The sequence below is a fragment of the Columba livia genome, chromosome 15 (genome assembly GCF_036013475.1).
Source record: "Columba livia isolate bColLiv1 breed racing homer chromosome 15, bColLiv1.pat.W.v2, whole genome shotgun sequence".
NCBI classification, from domain to species: Eukaryota; Metazoa; Chordata; class Aves; order Columbiformes; family Columbidae; genus Columba; species Columba livia.
This window is the reverse complement of record NC_088616.1, coordinates 11,495,326-11,506,673: the sequence shown is the minus strand read 5'-3', so window position 1 is coordinate 11,506,673 and position 11,348 is coordinate 11,495,326. Positions and strand designations below refer to the sequence as shown.

The following is an 11,348-nucleotide window of genomic DNA, read 5'->3' as shown; positions in this document are numbered from 1 at the left end:
AGCACTCCGGCCCCAACCCCAGCGCCGGCCCCGGCCCGCCCCCATGTTCCCCGCCCCTCCGCTCCCCGCCGCTCCGCGCCCGCCCCGGGCCGCCCATAAAAGGGGACCCGCGCCCGCACGCCCCCGCCCGCCGCTCTGCGCCGCCGGCCGCCGGGCGCCCCGGCCATGGCTAAGGACCAGCTGAAACCGCGGTTGTGCCGAATGCTGAAGGGGGAGAGCGGGTACGGCTTCCACCTGCACGGCGAGAAGGGCAAGAACGGGCAGTTCATCCGCAAAGTGGAGCCCGGGTCGCCGGCCGAAGCGGCGGGACTGCGCGCCGGGGACCGCGTCGTCGAGGTGAACGGGCACAACGTGGAGCAGGAGACGCATCACCAGGTGCGGGCACGGGTGGGCAGGGCAGGCAGCTCATACCCGCTCCGGGCTGATCACCCCGGCCCCTCTGCCCCGCTCCAGCTTCCTGGAGGTGGTTTTCTCCCAAAATGTCTGTGCTGGAGCATCCTTGGCCCAGCTGCTGCTGGTGGTTGCTGGGATGGGATGGGTGCCCCCCAAAATCTTAGGCCTGCAGGGGGGTTTTGCATGGCTGGGGTGCTGAGTTGCCACAAGAATGGTTGTGTGGTGTGGTCTATCTCGCTGCTGGGGAAAGGATGTTGTAATCATGTGAAGGTGGGAAAGGTGAAGGTGTTTCAGCCATGGGCAGGGCGCCGTTGGTTATGCAATCCGTGGTGGAAAGGAATGGGGGATACCCGGGCTTTATTTCCGGCTCTGCTATGTGTTTTCTTGGCCACTTTAGGCAAACTGCTCCTGCTTATGCAGCCCAGAGTGTTTAAGGATGCCTTAAAATCTCCTGATTAAGCTCTGCAGATGTTCAGCATTTTGGCTGGCTTAAGTGTGATAGAGCTTGTAGGGGAATAATGGCTGTTGTTGGACCCCGGTTGTGACTGGAGGGGGTCCATGTGGACTGTTTCTCAGCTCTAACAGAAGCTGCACATTTCAGACCATGTCATTTTCTGCTTATAAAACTGAAACTTGTGTTGGTTAAACAGTTTAGTTCAAAAGACAAGCAATGAGATTCAGGCTGCTGCTGTCCCAAAGAGCTGTAGAGCCTGGTAGGGGCACGGTGCCCAATGTGCCTGTTTGCTTGATGGCTTGTGGGGCTCTGCAGGGTTTAGTGCTTGAGTAACTTAGAACAGATGTTGAGCCCCCGCTGCCTGTGCTTTACTGGGGCAGAGCTGGGATGTAGCTTGTGGGCCCAGCAGTGTTCTGGGGGATGCAGGTTCATGTGCAGGTGTGGATGTTGCTGTGCTCAAGGTAAGGCAGAAACCTCCCTGGGCATCATGGCAAGCCCGGGTGGCTCCAGTGAAGCCTCGTGGACTCCTCTCCATGGGCTTGGTGGGTTTTCATGGCTGAATGAGCCTGTTTGGCTGATCTGAGCCAGCTGTGTAAAAGTTATTGTTTGTCCTGAATGTGATTTCAAAACCCTTGAAGGAGGATCCATGTCTTTGATCTGGCTGGGCAGAAAGGAGGGCTGCATTCCCGTAAGGAGCTGCTTCGTATTGGGAGCTATCAGAGCTCCCTGCTGAAACTGAGGTGCTGGGGATGGGCATTAGCGGAGCTGAGGCAGCCAGCTGTGTCTGCAAAATGTACAGGGTTTTCCAGTAGGTCAAGTGAAATGGGAGAAATTTTCCTGTCTTCCATTTTCTGCTGGCGGAGGCAGGATTCAGCCCTGGCGCTCACTCCCTGCTGCGGAGCAGGGAACGGGACGGAGTGTCGCGGAGCTCACAGCTGTGCTGTGCTCCTGCTGTGCTGCCATTAGTGTGTGTGAGCAGGAGCTGTCCCACGACACCCCTGGGATCGCCCTTCCTCTTGCCTCAAAACAGTGAGAACCTCTTTCCTGCTCCCTCAACAGAATACCCAGCACTGGATGGGTCAGAGCTGCCAGTTTGCTGTGGCCTCTCCTCCTCGCGCTGCTGAGGTCCCTAACCTTGAATAAGTAACATTTCTCCATGCGCATCCGAAGCTGCGGTGGGATGGGGCCCGCAGCAAACAAGGCCTTGCTGTTTGGGTGTAACTGTGTTTCGAGCTGAAGCTGGCGGCGTTTGTGCCTTTGTTTTCTGCTTGTCCCCAGCCTTACCCAAGGAGCGAGGGCAGGACGTGTTCTCAGGGTGTTCCATGTTTTGGATGTGAAATTGTGTCCTGGGTCCCTCACCCAGGTGGGTAGTGAGTGTGGGGCACAGAGCGATGGGCTCCTGCCTTCCCGGGGCTTGCTGGGGCTGGCAGCGCTGTGCACAGGCGTCTCTTTCGGAGCAGGAGGGATGAACTGAGCTGTTCCTGGTGGCACCATGTGGCTCCTTCCCGGGCAGCTGGTGTTTGGCAAGGGTGGAAGGGCTGCTGTTGGTGTAGCCAGGGGTGAAAGTCTGTTTGGGTGGAGCTGCGGAAATCATGCGTCTGGGACCGGGGCTGAGGAGGTCCTGAGGCGCCAGATGCGCAGGGGAGGCTGTGTTGTCTTCAGAAAAGCTGCGGACTTGAGGCAGTGACCATGGCTCGGAAACGGGTAGGGTACCGGCCAGTACCTGGCTGCTGCTTTGCTTCTGCCTTGCTGCTCTGTCCCCGGAGCGACTTGCTGCCCAGGAACTTTGTCCCAGAAAGCCCCTTCTGCTCGTCCCTGCTCATGGGGAGAGGGACTGCTCTGTGCGCCCTCTCCATTGTTTGCTCCATCGCTTGCCATGGCTGTTGAGGTGCTTGGCAGTGGGATGAGCCCCAGCACTGTTCCCCACCAGCCAGGGAGCAGCTCGCCATCCTGCCCAGCCAGCACCATGGCGCTTCTGTGGTCCCTTTGTTTTGGTGAGGTGACCCTGCTCCTGGCCAGTGGTTAACGGTGTGCCTGATTGTGGGGTCTGGGGGATGATGCTGTGTGGGACCCAGCACGTTTCTCCTGCATGCTGCCCACCGGCATGTCCTGCCAGCGCATGCTGGCTCCCAGGTCCCCTTGGGAGTGGTGGCCTCACGCAGGCACTGGCTTGCCCATATCGGCAGCACCGTCCGATGCGGCATGGAAATAGATCTGAAGGAGAGCAGATGGGTTTTCTGGGGCTTGCTGGAGTGCACCCTGTGGGCCATTCTGGACGGGAGCCCTGGGCACGCTGCTGCCTGATGTGGAGCTAGAGGCTGCAGCAGATTAGTTGGTTCAGGACAAGCAGCCTTATCTGCAGTCTATAAATTTCTTGCTGGTTGTTTGGTTGTGTGTTGTTTTTTTATTTGCAGATACTGGCTCTGTTGACCTTGAGTGGAGCTTGCAGGGGAGTAAATAAATGTTGGCTAATTGCGCATTAGGCTCGTTTGTCGTTTTATAACCTTGGTGGTTGCAGTGTGTCGGCTGCTGTGACCCAGATCAGAGCAGGACCCTGAGAGAAAGGCCAGTGCTGCCCCTGGGGGGAGTTCCTGCATGCCTGGGGGGTCATGGGTCTGTGGTCTTCAAGGTCTCCCCATGGCCAGGGATGGCTGCTGTGCAGCATCACCAGTGATACCACCCCTCCTCCTCCTCCTGAGGATGAAGGCCTGTGCAGGGAGGAGGTGGCACGGCAGAGCCAGCCCTCCATGGTGCTGGCAGGGCTCTGGGCTGGTTTCCCTTTGCCCAGCTCCTGTGCATGTCCTGGATCTGTCCTGTTTCCATCACAGCCCACCCCGGTGTGATTTACCGGCCGGGGTCAGCTCCTCCCAGCCCTCCCTGACACCACCAGCTCCTTTCAGAGCCTCTGCCTGTCCCTGATCCCTGCGGAGCTGCCGGGGCAGGACAATGGTCCCCATTCAGTGCTGGATCCCAGCAGGGACGGGTCCATCTCCTGCTCCCAGTGCTGGGTTCCCTTATCTCTGCTGGCCCCAGCACAGCCCAGGGATCAATGCACAGATCAGGTTGTTTCATTCATAAATCTGCCTGGGGTGGGGGGGTCACCAGTATGCTGGTGTTAGGAGGACCCAGCAAAGGCAGACTGGCCACCAGATGTATGTGTGGGTGCTCAGTGCCTGCCTGTGCACCCCAGATCTCCACTCTGCCCTGGGTATGGGGGAAGAAGGACACCCCAGATCAAGGGGGTGAGTTTGTGCAAGATGGTTTGCTTGGAGGGACAGGCTGTGTTGTCCCTGTAAGGGACAAAACCGGGCAGCAAGGTTTCTGATTCTGGGGGCGGGGGGGGCAATGTGCAGCCTTTGTGACAGCTCCTGTCTGAGCAGGTGATCCTGGGGGGGTCTGTGCAGCTGCCCTGGGCAGAGCCAGGGAGGGAAGAGCCACCACCGTCACCACCGGGGCTGCAGGCACTCCATGCTGGGCAACCCCCAAAGCCGCACTCTGCCCTTCTCCCTGTCACCGATGGCTGGAAGTGACAGCAAACTTGCACCATGCAGCAAGGTGGAAGCTGCAGGAGAGTGGGAGCTGATGGTGCTTGGATGCAGCTCTTCCCACACTGCGAGGTCCCTGCGCTTCTGCTCAGTTGTTTTTTTCCTCTTTTCCAGGTTGTGCAGCGCATCAAAGCTGTGGAGTCAGAGACACGCTTGCTGGTGGTGGACAAGGAGACGGACGAGTACCTGTGCAGCCTGCGCCTGACGTGCACAGAGGAGATGGTGCACGGCGGGATCCTGCTCAACTCCGGCCTCTCGCCCACCAAGTCAGTGGGCAGCGACAATGGGGAGGTCTGGAAGCCGCAGCTGGACCTGAGCGGGGACAGCCTCTCCCGGCACACACACAGCTTCTCGTCGCATGGCAGCAGGAAGGTGAGGGGGGGCTGCTGGGTGCAGAGTGGGGACTGGGAGCAGCTCCCTCTGCAAGCACGGCGCATCAGAGAAAAACCTTCTGTATATGGCTGTCAGCTCTGGGGACCCCACTGTGCCCTGAAGCAGGGGACAAGCTGCCTCTTGGCATCATTTTCTCTTGCATCATCAACCGCTCACTCCTCGAGGGTCTCCTGAGCTCTGGGAGCTGCTGGGTGCTGGGACAGAGGGGTTATCAGCCTTGGGATGTGTGACCCAGCTTGAGTCTCGCTCCCTGCATGAACCAGGGATGTGGCAAAGCTGGAGCTCATGAATGAGCTTCTCTCTCCTCCAATTATTTGCAGGAGGGAGGGAACATGTGAGGTGAATGTGTTATCAGCGTTTTGCTTAAATAAGAAGGAAATTAGCTCTTTTTCAAGTGGCCTGGGTCTGGACTGCAGTTCTGCAGTAAGTGCCTTTTATTGGTAAACTTCTTTCCAAAAAGGAAAGAATTTGGGGTGGAAAAGGTCCAATTTCCACGGCTGCCTCGCTGCTGGGCTTGGGCTGGTGGAGATGGGGCAGCCTTGGCTCTGCAGATCGCGGCTTTGGCCGTGGCGTTGCCCTGGCTGGGTGGGGAACGTGGGTGTTGCACGTCTGAGCTGGTGACTGTCACCCCTCTGCAGCTGTCTGTCCCCTTCCCTTCAATCAGAGGTGTGTTGGTGGCTGGACACTGTCCCCAGAATGGCTGAGGGGCTGCCAGAAGGACACAAGGTGGGAAAGTGGGGAAAGCTTCATGTCCTCAGGAGCCCTCACAGCGTCATGGCTGAAGGAATTCCCTGCACTGATAAGGCGCGGTGCTGGTGCAAGGCAGGAGGCAGCTCCAGTGATAAGGAGGGGGTCTCACCCTGGTCCTTCCTCCAGAGCCTTTTGGCATCTTGCAGAGGTTTTGCTTCCCTGGGAGGAACCCCCATTCCTGGTGCTGGCAGGGGCAGGCTTGGAGGCAGCGCCTGTGTTGGGTTTTTTGTTTTTTCTGCTTTCTTTGCTTATTGCATGACTTGAAGCTGTTTGAAAGCCTGTATGATGATGGTGTTTCCCATGGAGTCGGTCCTGTGGGTGGCTGGTGACCCCCAGGATGGCTGGTGGGAGAGCTGTTCCTGGGGGTGGCTGGGCATGGCTGGGGGGCGGCTTTCCCAGCTGGGGATTTCCTCTCCTGACTCTGTTCATTTGCTGGGTGCGATCCAACAGTGTGTGCTGACGGGAAGTCAGGCGAGGGGAACAGGACGGTCCTTTCCGGCCTTTGGGTTACGGCTCCTCCAAGGAGAGGGTGGGACGGAGAGACCTGGGCTGGGGTGTGAGGGGGGAGAAGCACCCATGCTCCCCCAGAGGCACTGAGGGGCTTGGCTGGGGCTTCACATGGGGTGGCACAACCCAGGGCATTTGGGGCTTGTGCTGGCACCGGCATTTGGCAGTGCCTGAGCTGGACAAAGGGAACAGAACCTGGGGACGATGCCCTGTGCGTGGGGTTGGGGATGGGGCTGCTGAGCGTGGCAGGTGTTTGCGGAGGCTCAGGTCAGTGGCTGGTTTGCAGCAGCGTTTTGAAGAGCTGGGTGCTGCTGGCTTTGCTGGCCAAGGTCACTTCCCTGTGCTGGGGCTGTGAGCGACCCTGTGGCAAGGTCATGGGTGACCGGAGCAGCAGGACATGCCCCCTGCTTCTGTGCCTTGCGGTCCTGCTCACTTCAAGGCAGTAAAACTGGGTGATGTGACTCTCCCCATGTCCCAGGTGGCTGGAGGCTGGTGGTGCCGTGGTGTACCCTGATTCCTGCAGTGCTCAGCCCCCCAGTGCTGTGTCCCTCCGTGGGGCAGCTCCAGCCTGACCCTTGTCTTGCAGATCACTGGGACCACATTGTGCAGCTCCTGAATGTAGTGGGGCTGCTCAGGGGATTTGGGTCCCTGCAGTGGGGCTGTGGCAGCTGGGGGCCAGTCAGAAACATGTCCCCAGCCAGACTTGGGGCTTTTGTGTAGCTTCCCCGAAGGAGTTTAGTGAGGAAAAGGCAGCTCCTTCCCCCTGTAGACCTGTAGCCCCAACATGCTGCTGTAGGAACTGGTGCTGATGCTTTGGGCTGTTCCCAAGGAGCAACATTTTTATATGTAAAAGCTGCACTTTTCCTTGATTGAGGCCAGGTTGTTCAGTGCAGCCTGAAGCAATGAAAACTGAAACAAAGAGGAGGGAAATCTCGCGTCCTGGATGGCCATAGTGGCGGGCAGCGAGGAGGTGACACTCCAGGCAGGGTGGCACAGCCCTGCCAGCCCCCCTGTGCTGTCCTGTCTTATTTTGGAAGAGGAGTGACCCCCCGCCTCGAGAGCTCTTGTGGATGGGGAGGTCACCGTGCACCCCTGGCGGAGACCTGGTGTCCAGGACCTCATGCTCCAGGAACCACGGTGACGCCATGAATAATTCAGAGCGTATTTAAAATCAGGCTGGCTGCCCCGGTGCAGGTCACAGGGCTGGCTGCCAGCCACTGCACTGTCACTACTGCCATCCTCACTGCCCTGGGGACCTGTGTCCTGCCTGGCTGTGGTGACATGCGGTGACATGGGAAGCAGGGTCTGCCTGGCCCTGTCCTGCAGCGCTGCGCCCAGCTCTGGTGCTGGAGGGGTTTGCTTTCTTGCTGCCTGCCCCTCACTGTGTCCTTGGGGAGGGAATGCAGCAGAGCACATGTCCCCATGCCATGCACTCCTGTCCCAAACATGTTGTGGTGGCCACCAGGCTGTTTGCTGCTTTTCCCTGTGTCTCTGGCTCTGCCCAGCATGGAGGTCCTGGGGGTTTGGGAAGCAGCAAGCAGGGGGGCGTTGGGGCTGTGCTGGGTGCTTTTATTGCAAAGGTGCCTTTGGGACAGTGGTGTGAGCTGGTGGTGACTGTTAATTAAATGGTGTATAAAAGGCGGGTGTGCTGCAGGGCTGGGCTGGTGCTGGGCAGTGCTGCCAGCTATCCTGGAGGGGTTTGTGGTTGTGCTGCAGGCAGCAGCTGCAGCTCGGCTGCCCCCCTAGCATGGTGCAGGGGATGTGCTGTTACTGGGAGCCCAGTTACAGCTGCGGAGGATTCTGAAGCATGTCAGGGTGTCCTTGGGACTTGCTGCCTCACTGCTTTCTCCAGGTGTGTTTGTAGGAGAAACAGGAACAGTTAAGCCACTGAGACGTGTCTGGGAAGACACGGTTCCCCCTGTCGCTGCCGTGGTCACAGCAAAGCATGACTGTGCTGGGTGGGTGTGGAAAGGGACCTTGACAAACCAGCATTTATCTTTTGGAAAACAAACCCACCTCTTGTTCGGTAGCTCCTGGATTCAAGCAGCCTGTTTGGGTCCAGAAATTGTAATGCAGGGGAATTAGTGACAGGTGGTTAATCAGCCTCCCCTCAGGGAGGGACAGTGTCACATTAGTGTTGCTGCTGGCAAGAGCTGCAAACAGCAGGAGGACGGGTGTCTCTCTGCTGACCCGGGGGATGTGACCTGCTCTTTGTCGTGACAGCGAGCAGGCGTTGAGCCTCCTGCGTGTCACAGTTCGTGCTCAAGAGGAGCTGATGTTTTCCGGAGGAGGATGGACAAGCACCTGGGTGCCTGTCAGACCCGCAGGTGTGGGGCCAGCACTGACATTGAGGCAATAAATATTTACGCTTCTGTTTGGGTCAGGAATAAGAACTTGTTTCTATTGCAAATAAAACTCTGGGTTGCAACATGTTAAGCCTCCAGCTTTCTGCTGGAGTGCTGGAAGGGGGAGTAACTAGGGACAGATGTTTTTGGAGATGTTTGCCAACTTATTTGAGGCCCCAAAATTAGGGCTTGTAGAATAACCGCAAAGATGTAATAAAACCTAACATGAGCAGAAATGTCTGTAGTAATTATGTGATTAAAAAACAAAAAAAAACCAAAAAAATAACAGCATGGTTTAAATTAAAGCACTTCCCTGCAGCATCCTGTGCTCCCCAGGCTCAGACCTGCAGGGAGGGCATGACTGGGGGGACAGCAAAGCTCATCCATGATACAACCTGGGTGAGGTTCCTGCTGTGAAGGGAGAGGTTGAGGAATCTCTCCAGCACAGAGCCCCGGGAGCTGCAGCTGTGTCCCCGTGATGTGCCCTGCCCTTCCTGCAGCAGTCTTTGTGGATGCAGCCCTGGGGCTGGAAGGGCAAAGCCAAAAGGAAGCCCTGTGCATGCACTGTTGGGGCAGGGATGCGTTGCTGTGTGCACTCTGCATTTTTCTGCTTAAAAAACACTTTGTAAAGCTGTTTCTGCACCTGCAGTGTGGAGCTGCACTGGGGCTGCCTGGAGCTCGGGCTGCTGCTCTGCTGGGGATGGGAGAGGGCAGGAGATGGGAGTGCAGCTCCCACATCCCTGCTGGGGAATCACAGAATAGTTTGGGTTGAAGGGACCTTTCCAGTTCTCCCAGTGCCACCCCTGCCATGAGCAAGGACATCTTCACCAGCTCAGGTTGCTCAGAGCCCCATCCAGCCTGGCCTGTCTCCAGGATGGGGCATCCACCACCTCTCTGGGCAACCTGGGCCAGTCTCTCACTACCCTCAGGGGCAACAATTTCTTCATGTCCAACCTGAATCTCCCTTCTTTTAGTTTAAAACCATCACCCCTTGCCCTATCATGACAGGGAAGGGGAAGGTGAGATGCCTGTGGGGACCTTGGAAGCAGGACAGTGGGGCCGGAGTCTCCTGTCTCTCTGCAAAGGGCAGCATTGCAGCAGGTACCAGGGTACATGGGGATGGCAACAGGTCTGGTTACTGGTGGAGCTCAGCAAAGCCAGGCTTGCTTTTGGGATTAGTGCTTCAATCCCATCCCAGAGGCAGTGGAGCAGCAGGGCAGCCGGTGGCCCCGTGCCAGCACTGACCCTGCTACATTATTGATGGCATTGGGCTCACCAGCATCGTGTGTCACGGGCCGGGCAGAACTGCTGTGGGTGGGCTCTGGAGCAGCTCCAGCTTGCAGCATCTTGGGGACGGAGATTAGGACACATGGCAGCTGGAGGTGGCCTATCTGGGGACGGTTGCAGGATGCGTTCCCCCTGCTGTGCTGCACCATGAGCTCTGCTCAGAAGAGCATGGAGAGTTTTGCTTTTTTGGGAGCCTTTCCTGTGCATGCAGCAATAGGCTCAATGGATAAAAATAACTGATTTTTCATACTGTTGGTCTCTCTTCGTGCATGGTTAGAAGGAGCAGGATGAGACCTCTCCTTTCAGCGCCCCATTAGTGTGGGTGTTGGGGTGTTTCAGGAGCTGGTTGTGATTCTGTCCCCTCAATGTGTTGAGAGCAGTGGGGTCTGGTCTGCAGGGAGGCTCTGCATCCTGGAGCATCACAGGTCCCTTCGTGGGGACCAGGGCAGCCCCAGCCTCATTCCCCACACAGTCCCATCTGCTTCTCCCTTGCACATCAGCAATCTGCTAACTTCGGAGTTTTGCTCGTTGGGTTTTGTTATCAGTTTGGGGTTGGCATTGCAGTGCCGCTGTTTGCTGGAGCCTTGGGTTGTGAGGAGCCTGTGGGGAGCAGCGTGTGCTGGGTGTTGCTGCAGCATTCGGAGGAGGTGCTGGCAGGGATCTGAGCCCTGTCCTGCTGGATGCAATCTAGATATGAGATGGGACACTTACCTGCAGTGAAGAGAACTGTGTTACTGGCCATGCTGGAGTGTGGCGAGGTCAGCCCTGACTCCCCAACCCTTGCATCCTGCACAGTGTCCTCTTGGTGCTGTGGGAAGGGGGTTTGGATGCAAAATGCTCCCTTTCATGTGGACCACAGCTGCATCCCATCACCCAAAATGCTGCAGGGACAGAGGGAGGGGGCTGAGTGGGCATCCCCAGCTCTCCTGCCTGGGCTCGGTGTGGCTCCCGTGGAGGAGCTGGGCTGGGGGGTTATTTCTGTGCTGGGGCAGTGCAGGAAGCCCCGCCCGGGGAGGAGAGCATCCACCCCGCGGCAGAAACTTCCTCCACCGTGATATTTTTAGTGAAACACAAAGCGAGTGGAAGGGAGCAGGAGGCAGAAGGCAGATTAGCATCAGGAGGAGCTGCGCCCTGCCAGGAGCCTTTGTTCCTGGGGCCATGCACTCCCAAGGGCCACCCGGTCCTGCGAGGGGACTGTAGGGTCACCCTGGGACCTGCCACCTCCCTGGAAGAGGGGCAGGAGCGCAGGGGAGTGTTTGCATCCCAGCCCATTGCCTGGCTGTGGAGCAGTGACACTGCCGACACCGAGAGATGCTGCGTGTGGTCCAACCGGTCACGTTCCCTTCTGCATCCTTGAAAAATCCAAAGCTTTCCCTCAAAATGATTTGAAAACTGATATGAAATGGGAGCTGTTAAAAATGCAGCTTGCTCCGCGGCAGCTGGTCCTGGCCCCCTCTGCTCGCTGGGATGCGCTCAAGCAGCTTGCTTTAATAACAGCCCTGCTTATGAGTGGGCTCCTTGCCAGCTGGTTAATGCTTCTCTTCAATAGTAAAAAAAATATTAAGTGGTTTCAAATAAATTAAAAATCTTCTGGCAGAATCTGGGCTGTCGGCATGTGCCCTGGCAGCTGCGCGGCACCTCTGCTGTGACTTTGCTCCATCCCTTGGAGCTTCT

The 11,348-nt window shown here is 57.6% G+C and overlaps 1 protein-coding gene across 3 annotated transcripts in view; it reads left to right on the top strand.

Annotated features, from left to right (window-relative positions):
• NHERF2 (NHERF family PDZ scaffold protein 2) overlaps positions 1-11,348 on the top strand; it is a 34,188-nt gene continuing 22,840 nt past the window's right edge. Inside the window, exons 1-2 of one of the 3 annotated variants that reach the window (XM_065031231.1) lie at positions 1-375; positions 4,507-4,764. In XM_065031231.1, coding sequence (XP_064887303.1) covers positions 166-375; positions 4,507-4,764 — 468 coding nt within the window. In that variant the 5' untranslated portion in view covers positions 1-165. Of the gene's footprint in view, positions 376-2,432; positions 2,552-4,506; positions 4,765-11,348 lie in introns of those variants that run through there. The other 2 variants (XM_065031232.1, XM_065031233.1) reach the window with 2 other exon arrangements.